Here is a 9,947-nt window from a genome sequence, read left to right on the forward strand (position 1 = left end):
ACGGCTCCTTTATGGTGTTCGTCGGATCCGTCAGCTCTGTTAGCTCATTATTAGCTCAACTTGAAAACCTACCGATTTCCCCTGAAGTTTTTCAACTGTGTTCCTCTATGTAGTGCAAAACCATTTTTCCTCCTGGTACTGATTCCTCGTCTGTTGAATCTCAAAGTTAGTCCAAATGCACATTGCTAATATGAAAAGTATGAAAAAAAAAACCAGCTAATCAAAACATAAAGCACATTATTTCCAGCAGTCCCTAATGCACAGTTACTCCGTCTTTTAAAAACATAAAACAAAATCGACATCCTCAGTGTGACGTGTGCAAAAGTTTAGACACCCTAAGCAACGCAAAGGCTCAGACTTTGATTAGCAAATCAGCCAACCAATTATAGTTAGAACCTGTCAGCTGAATCAAATGTACAAACTCTGTGACTGTTCGACCCTTATACTAACACTTATCAAACAGGAGCTTCTCTAAACCTCTAAATCTGAACTGTCTAAGAATCTGAAAGTGAAAGCAGTCAATGCCCATAAGGCAGGGGAAGTCTTCTGCAAAGACGTGAAGGGAAAATTACAATTATGAGCACTAAAAGACTTTCAGCTGCTACAGAAAGCCTTTGCAGGCTGCGATTTCGGCCCAAAGGGTTTAACTTTTTTTTACAACTTTTTACAACAACAATAACAACAACAAATGTGTCATTTGTTCAAGGAAGCCCACACATTTGCATACGGCTGTACCAATACATTAATATTTGACCATTGACCAGGTCATGGCCCCAAGTTGCAATCAAGAACCTACTAAGATAAAAAAATCCTTGACAGCAATTGCGCATTTCATTGACTGAGAGGAAAAGTGTGATCATGCCAGCATTTTGTTACAACTTTATATTAGATTGTTATGATTAGGATCTGTGACTGTGTTAATGTTCATCATTCAAGCGCATAACACAAACATATCAGAATAAGAGATAACCTGCAGATGTGTGTAAAAGGGAACATCGGTGACCACAAACTCCTTCAAAATGTAGGTTAGCTCCGAACAGTGGAAACTAAGGGTGTTTTACTTCCCCTCAGTGTTCATAAATTACAGTTTGTATGATGTTTCTTGTTTATATCTTGAATTAATAGCAACTCTACAGCCTAATACTGACATAAAAGTAGTAAATATTAATAATGGTACATAAATCCCTAACGAACCTCCACATTTACTGACGTCGAACAATACCTGGTTCACAGTAGACTACATACACATTATGTGGACAAAAGTATTAAGACTCAAACATTACATGTACAGAAGCTTTTATGATATTCCATTCTAAATAGGCATTAATATGGAGCTCCTCACCCCCACACACCTTTGCAGCTCTAACATCGGGTGCGAGACCACGAAGCTATAAGCCTCAGCACTCGGCGACCCTGATGTGTAACTTTTCGCGGTCCACCACTTCGTGGCTGAGTTGCTGTGATTCCTGAACGCTTCCACTTTTCAATAATACCACTCACAGTTGATGGAACTCTAGGAGGGAAGAAATTTCACCTACTGACTTGACTGTTACAACAGTGGCATCCTATTGCAGCACCACGTTGGAATTTCATTGAGCTCCTTTCACGTTTATCAACGTTTATGAAGGCAGACTGCATGGCTAGGTCTTGATTTTATACACCTGTGACAATGGGACTGAATGAAATGCCTGAATTCAGTGATTAAGGGGTGTGTCCCAATACTTTGGTCCATATAGTCTTTATGTGCAAAGATGACGTAATGTGAGCTCTACCTGGAAGCCTTGAGGTGTAAGCTCGCTAGGCTTGGCTCAAGCTGACTGGCATCCGACAGGGGAATTAGAAGACCTGCCGGATTCTTTAATAATAATAATAATAAGGCTTTATATAGAAAGTTATATAGGAAGTTCAGGCTCGACTTCTTCTAAATCTTCTAAACGTGTGATTTAAACCTCAGTTACCTAGAACACGGCCTGTGCTCTGGTGTTTAGCCTTCTAGCAAGCTAGCTAACTTAATCCCAAGTCTAGACAGCTGGCTTTGAAAGGTAAAGGTGCACGTATTTGTTCCTGTACTATGTACAGCGAAATGTGTCCTCCGCAATTAACCCATCTGTGGTACTCAACACACACACACAGTGAGTACACACACACCCAGAGCGGTGGGCAGCCAACTCCAGCACCCGGGGAGCAGAGAAGGTGAAGGGTTTTGCTCAATGGCCAAACAGTGGCAGCTTGCTGAGCCAGGGAATCGAACCCACAACCCTGTTATCAATAGCCCAGCGCTCTAACAGCTGAGCCACCACTGCCTAAACACAACAGAACCGGTCTCATTGCGTCCGTCTGTCTTTCCAACAGCAGTTGCTGGACTTCGCTCTCTCTCAGCCATGCGTTTTTAACGTTGCTACCCATGTCAGTTAGTCAACAGCAGCTGAATTGAGCTAATGCTAACCAGCTTCCCTCTCCTGATTCCCGGCAGTTCCACTTGTAATTGTCAGGCTGACGGTTTACCATTTATTGAATGGTCATTTTAAAATGTGCTGTTCGCTTAGCCTGTGACGCTGTGAGCAAACTGTGAGCAAACTGAACTTTGTATTTGATCGGTTTTCGGTTTGAAAATAACACACGATGAGGAGCTACATAAGCCACGTAAACGCAGGACCACCTGAGAAACATGCCCAGCTTACGCTACTCCCCAGGCGGTAATACCGTATACGGCGCTACGCCGGTAGATACTGCCCAACCCTAGCTACGGTTCCTGCAGAAACGCCCACCCGCAGCGGGCAGTGAAATCCAGCGCGGTGGACTGAGGTGATGAAGCGTGCTTGCTGGTGGGCTTTTTTACTTTGTGTCAGTCGTCATGTTAAAAACAGGAGTTAAACGTTACACAGCTAAACACCCCGCATTCAGAGCCGCTGTGTAAAGGGATACATTTCAGACAGTCTGCGATGCTACCCCAGACTGGCTCTGTGCCCTGCAGACAGAGAGAGAGAGAGAGAGAGAGAGAGAGAGAGAGCGAGCGATGATGTCATTCATTACCACCTTAGAGGGGCAGAGCGCACACACACATACACACACCCACATACACACTCATGCACACAACAACAACAAACAGCACCATGTGGAGCTGAGGCGGGACCGGTTTGTACGCTGCAGCAGGACGAGCCTTTCTGACCGAAACCCGCATTTCCACCACTGTGAGAGAGACTACAACACGCTTCAGAGGATCACAGGGGAAGAACACGCTGATCACCTTGTAAAAGGACTTAGATCCAAAACAACAGAAGAGGCAGACAGCATTAGCAAAGATGCTAGTCATGCTAGTCGTCACGCAAACATAAGCTAAACGTAGTCTTTGACTTTTACTGGTCTTCAAACCAGATGGGCCGGACTAACCCAGTGTAGAACAGCAGAGATTAGAGATGGTGCTTAGCAAACAGTGAACGGAGAAACGGAGGAAGGCCCCTTTATAAATCATCGGCAGAAAATGCTGGATAAGATGAATAAAAAATGAGTGAAACAGAGCCAATTCTGTAAGAAACCGAGCCAGAAACAGCACACACTCCCACTGTGGGGTGTGATGCTATTAGCCGTGTGTTTCTTCCTGTGGGTTTGGTAGAGTGTTTAGTTGTTGGCGTGTGAAGGCCTACTTTTACACCCTTCAGTTTAAAATAGCTCAAAAGGAAGTCTGGGTCTGTATTGGCTATCGGATGATGCTCTGCATTTTAATAGCTTTATAGAAAAAGAAATGGTATTGTAGCATTTCAAGCAGTAATCTTTTTATAAACAGTCTATAAGACTGTAACTCAGTTCCTTGGACTTGTGATTCCATTATTCTATTATATACCTTTCAACTTGTGTTACTATAGTGGTGCTGGAAGAGATCCAATCTGTGTTTTTGGGGCCAATATCGACGACACCGACGATCGTAGATCGTCCTTCAGCTTCGACTGAGGGTAGGACCGAATGCCGCATTAACTGTTAATGAGTCCTGAGCCTCTCTGAGTCTCTCGAGATAAAGTGTACTTTGTTTTTTTGGAACAACCACATTTTAAGAAAGAACTGCACTGTGAAGATCAGAGTGCAGTTAGCTATTTCTGCTAGCTCTGCTGTGTACTGATACTCACTGTACTGGGCTGAGTAATGAACTCTCGAGAGGGGTATCCGGTTAATAGCAAATAAAACACACAGCCAAATATAATTAAACACAGATATTACAAGCCACATGAAGCACATATGGTAGGGAACATTTAGACACAATCTGACTATTTACTGGACACTGGACCAGTAATTCAAACCAATAATTGATGCATTTATTGAATTTTAGAAGACGAAATACTATGAATATTTATTTTTTCTTTATACATATGTTAATTCTTTTAGTGTTTAAATTTGGATTTTATTGTTCAGAATATTATTTTATTTTTTTCTATACTGTATATTTTGGGATGCAATGCAAAACGCATTGGATTGCATGGAGGTGTCTTTATGGTTAGGCGCATGCAGCCGTACAGAGAATACTTTGTAGCCTTTGCACGAGTTCCATCCGGAAACCTACATTTGTACGTTACTAGCATATTAGCAACACGCCACACCAAGCTTAGCTCGAGCTGACTGGCGTCTGACAATGATGAATGCAAATTTTCTGTAGGAGAGCTGAAGTGGAACAAATTTAAATGATTTTTTAATTATAATTATAAATTATAAATATTATGATTTTATTATAAAAATATTGAATATATTTTTAAAACATAAGAGATGTTAAGTTTAATAGCCAGTGTGATGTCTTGCTTTTTTTATTACCCCTATATAGAAATGTGTACATACAACAGGGTATTCGCACTGAACAGTGAGGCCCAAACTGTGGTGTGAATCACACTGTGAGTTCTGTGTAGCATTGCACTGCTAGTACTGCATAATTATACTGTGACTACTATGTTAGCTTTTGGCTAGATTTTAGCTAGCTAGGAGTTTATATTTATATAAATACATAATATAATAATATATATATGTATAGTATATTATATAATAGCTACTGTCTAATGTGTTACATTGGGACCCCTGTCCTGAGTAGTTGAGTCCACACCCAGAGTCAATTCCGGACTCATTTGGGAATCAATGACTCGCTTTTTCCATATTTTTTGGCTAAATGGTAAATAAGTGGGGTTCATGCATTTACTGTTTTGGATATGGCGCTTGGCAGAATGATGTTCTATTGGTAGATACCTGACGGACACTTTCTGTCACGGTTCTGGTGAAGTAACCTCCTCTTAAGCCATGTAAAACAGCACAAGACGAGTGAATCTCAAGCGAATCACGTCCTGTTTCAGTTTGAAACACTGAGTAATGTCACAAAATTAACCAAGTGAACCACAGACCACAGTTTTTAGGAAGACCTGAGGAGCCGTACCTACACCGAAGCCGCACCCAGACTCAGCTTTCTCACTCGTTTAAATGGACCAGGGTCCGGAAAAAAGCTCACGTTTGAAGATCACATGTAAGGCACGGCTTAAGGTCAGATATTCACATAGTGTGAATACTCTAAACTGAAAAACTGTAAACATTAGCATTAGTATCTGGTTTAGTTGCTTTGAACTGAGATATAACCGTATTATACTGAACCGTATTATACTGTACTTTACGATATGTCCGTCAGGTCCCCACAGAAAAGTAGGCCTGCTGTTATTTCGTTATCCCACCCTGTATAAATGAAGATGAAGTGTGTATAAATGTGTGCATCTGATTGTTTACTGCCACTGTAATCTCTGATACACACATCGCATTACCATCAGCATCATCTGACATGTACACGAAAAACAGCGGATAACGACTTCAGCCCAGAATTCCCATTTCGCTGCATCCCTACTGTCTATTTTACCAGTCAGCTGCCAGCCTGCGCCTCCAACAACAAAACCACCTGACCTGCTCAGGTGTTCTAATAACAATATGCGATCTGCACACAAGCAGTGCATGTTATCACATGTCCGTTCCCACAGGCCACTCCAACAGACGGTCCAGAAATAACACTACGGTCAGTGTGACGTCCTGCCTGCATGCAGCTGCAGCGTCCTTCTCATCTACCTCATAGTCTCTGTTTATGGCTTTTCAGAATTCAATGCTGAGCACATCTCCATCAACCACAGGGCAAGAGGCCTTTCCAACCCCCCTCTGAGAAGCATTTCTCTAGTTTCAGCAGCAAATGGTTGGATATGACTGGAATACACTATACGTCCTAAAATATCCTGTCGTGTGTAATTAGTGAAGCTAGATCCAAGTATTTGGATCATAATTATCACAAAAATAAACAATATTTAAAAAGTGTATTTTATACCCTGATTCTCATTACTGCAACCCATCAACATATAGCTTTCTCATTAATGCTATTTATGTATTATTAAAAAGTTCTTACCTGTAACTGTTGAATCGTTTAAGTGTAATAATAAACCGGATAATAATAAATTGGATAATACTTTATGATGTGAAATATATCGTTTGTACTTGGGATTATTTAAGCTTTAATTTCCGTTTGTATTTAAAATGATTTATAAAACGATTTATTAATTATCTATAGATTTATAGATTTGTGTCTAACTCATTTTCATTGGTGGTGCCAAGTATTTGTCCCTTTTGTAAATATAGCCCTGTCTGGGGCACTCATGAGTTCAACTGTCCAGAGTTTAAAAATGCTGTAATAATAATAATAATAATAATAAATCTGAATAATAAATCTCTAAACAGAATAGACAGAGACTCTGAAGGCGTTGTGGGTGAGAGTTTCAATCTGACCAGGTTAAATAACTGACCAGGAGCCGTCGACGTGTACCAGGTAACGTTACTCACGCTTCCGCTTAACTCACCAATAACTTGCTCCCCATGTGCACAGGACCTCAAAAAGCATCCCATCACTCCCTCTAAGGAGTGCAATCAGCTGTTACTTAAAGCTGCACCCATTGCTGCCATTCAGCAACACCACTAGAGAGAATCTAACGTCCACAGAATGAGCACCACCCTGCCCAAAGAGAGTCAGCTAGGGGGTATACAGCCCCCTCGCACTTGGCTGTGTGAGCTGTGTGAGTGGACTGAGCTGGGTGGCATTTGTGACCAAGCAGTCCGCCAGCATCTCAGTGCCTGACCTCACTAGCTGATTCTCTTGTGCATACACTGAACGCAATCAAATCCTCACAGCCATGATCCAACATCTAGAGAAAAGTAAAGCCCTATGGGAAGAGTTCTGGTCTGTTACTGGAACAAAAGAGCTGCCATAGCCTCTAATAATACACCTGAACCTGACACACAATGTGAGCGCCGTAATCAGCACTGCGGGCCTGAAAGGGTTAAAACGGTAGGCGCGTAAAATGTCTCAGTCAATGGGCTGCAAGGCTACCGCGCGCTCTCCATTAACACCGAGCTAGTGGAGGCAAATGCTTACACGTCATGCTACCATGTGCAAACCCTGCATTTTAGAGAGCGGCAAGAATTCAGAGACGACGAACAGCAAGCAAACGCGCGAGCAGCATCCCCGCGGCGCGAGCTGCTAAACGGATCCCCCCTGTCTAGCCTTGCACGGCTGCTGTCAGTGCATGGAGGAAGAGCAGAGCAGGGGACGCGGGGTGCGCTGATTAGTGACCAAACAGAGTGTATAATCAATCGATCTGATCAGTTACGAGCGACGCGGGAGGCGATATGAGCACATGCACGGCTGTGCAGAGAGGAGGGAGAAATCTGCAACGTCTGGCACAGCCGGGCTATTATTCCTTAGAGCTGTCGTTTGTGTTCGAGGGCAAGATGGGTTCAGAATCGCCTCCGAAAAAGGTCCAAAACACCCTCGGAATGGGTCCCAAACACCCCTGAACACCCCCGAAAGCACCGCACAGCCCACCGAGGCGCTAAGCCGCACGCGATTGACAGGAACGTGCATGAAAAGCATTGTTTTCTTTCTGCAATGTTGTTGCAGAGCCACCCACAGCATAAGCCCCAGCTATTAGCACAGCCTTTAGCTCGCTCTCTCTCACACACACACACACACACATTCACACACACACACACACATACGTTCAGTCACAACGGAGGGTGAATAACGCCACAAAAGCGCGAAAAGGGGGCGAACTGTGGCATTTAATGAAGTCGCCTCGCGCGAAACTGCGACTAAGGACGAAACGACGTAAACAAAACCCGTCGCGAGCTGGAAGGGGAACTGAGCGCGCGGCCTCGGAGGGACCGAGCAGGAAAAAATACACACACAAAAAACACAAGATGGGAGGGCAAACCCGGAGATGTAGCCCTCTAAACAGAGACCGGGCGAGGTGAAGACGAAGCAGAGGGTGCGAAATGAGAAGGGCAGCCTTATTTACCTGCCGTGGAACCAGTCCTTACAAGCGTCGCACTCGATCATGAACTGGGTTACGTCGTACGGTAACCTGCAGATGCAATACACGGGCACGGTCGCCATGTTAGATCAGCATTCACAACAGCAGAGGAGGGAGAGAGACAGAGAGCGAAAGAGAGAGAGGGAGGGAGGGAGGGAGGGAAGGAGGGGGGCAGGAAGGCAAAAAAAGCCTCGATGCAATGGCAGCAAATGCTGGGGAGATCCTCAGGGCGAGAGTGTATTCATATCCGAGCGGGACGAGAGTGCAGCATGGGAGTGGTGGAGGGTGAAGGGCGGGAGGGGGTGTATGTGTGTGGGTGTGGGTGTGGGTGTGTGTGTGTGTGTGTGTATACAGAGTAAGAAACTTTATTCACACGGAAGGAAATTTCTGTGAAAGCAGCAGCTATCAGGAGGAGCTGCATTTAACATAATTTTTGGAAGAAAAAAAACATTATTAACACGTTATAATTATTTTTGTAATGTTCTTACTTTATTGTGTTTATTTTATATAATTGATGTCACGCAAAACCTCCGAAAAAAAAATTAGGAAAAAAACAAAAAAAATCTTTTATTTATATTAAGTCATTTAGAGCATTCCTATTGGTCCATTCGGCATCAAATTCTGACATAATATATAAAAGCCATTAAAAAAACAAACAAGAAAAATAATATTGGTGCCTAATATGTGGCCATTATCACAAGATAATGTCATTTTCAGTGGTTTTAATGATATGGTTGATCATAAATGTATTACAAACTATGTATTACCATGTTTAATATTTTTTTTATATAATAACACAGCATTACTTAAAACAACATTTAAAAACCTTTTATCTTAAAATAACAAAATAGCTTCAAAATCACTGTGTTGCTCCACCGACTGTAACAGCGAGAATAGCAGTGCTGTCGGTGGCACTGCGGGCTCAGCGCTCTGCTAACAGCAGTATGTAATACCCTCTCTGGTGGGGAGCGCAGGATAAGGCCGATAACACACTCAACGCCAGTACGCAATTGCTAATGCCAACGCTCGGCCAAGACAGTCAAGACAACTGCCAGTGGTACAAGACGACATGGCTGTTGCTGGAGTGGCTATTATGAAATGCGGCGTGAACCGATGTTTGAAAGCAACCACACGAGGGGTCCTTGCGTAAAGTGTGTTCCAGGCCTACTGTGGCATAACCCGAGTCATATGTGTGTAAAATCCAGTAATATTACTGTAGCACCTCAGTCCACATGCTTCTCTCACTCTCAGCTCGTCCAGAAAGATGTGTCTTTAACCGGTGGCTAAAAGCGGGTATCACACCGCCCAACTGTAGGGGGAGCCCAGGAGCAAGAAATGCCCATTTATGATAGTGTTGCTTCTAATATTGGAAAGATCAAAAGATCTCAAACATCATATTCAATATTTAAAGTATCTTAGCAACATAATAAGTAAATCAAGATAAATAAAATGCTGTTTTACTTATGGGCATGATCTATAATAGGGGGTTATAAATATTGACAAATATTAACACATTATAATTTAATATAATTTTTTTGAATTATCTACAGCTCTGTTCATCATTAATCATTTAAACACATCAAAATG

The 9,947-nt window shown here is 42.7% G+C and overlaps 1 protein-coding gene across 2 annotated transcripts in view; it reads right to left on the reverse strand.

The window, feature by feature from the left end:
• The window catches only part of phf2 (PHD finger protein 2), a 60,993-nt gene extending 52,365 nt beyond the window's left edge, over positions 1–8,628 (reverse strand). For both annotated transcript variants that reach the window (XM_072666553.1, XM_072666552.1), the window contains exon 1: positions 8,346–8,628. In XM_072666553.1, coding sequence (XP_072522654.1) covers positions 8,346–8,443 — 98 coding nt within the window. In that variant the 5' untranslated portion in view covers positions 8,444–8,628. The remainder of the gene's footprint in view (positions 1–8,345) is intronic.
• Positions 8,629–9,947: the final 1,319 nt, after the last annotated feature.

Source organism: Salminus brasiliensis, chromosome 21 (genome assembly GCF_030463535.1).
Source record: "Salminus brasiliensis chromosome 21, fSalBra1.hap2, whole genome shotgun sequence".
Classification (NCBI taxonomy): Eukaryota; Metazoa; Chordata; class Actinopteri; order Characiformes; family Bryconidae; genus Salminus; species Salminus brasiliensis.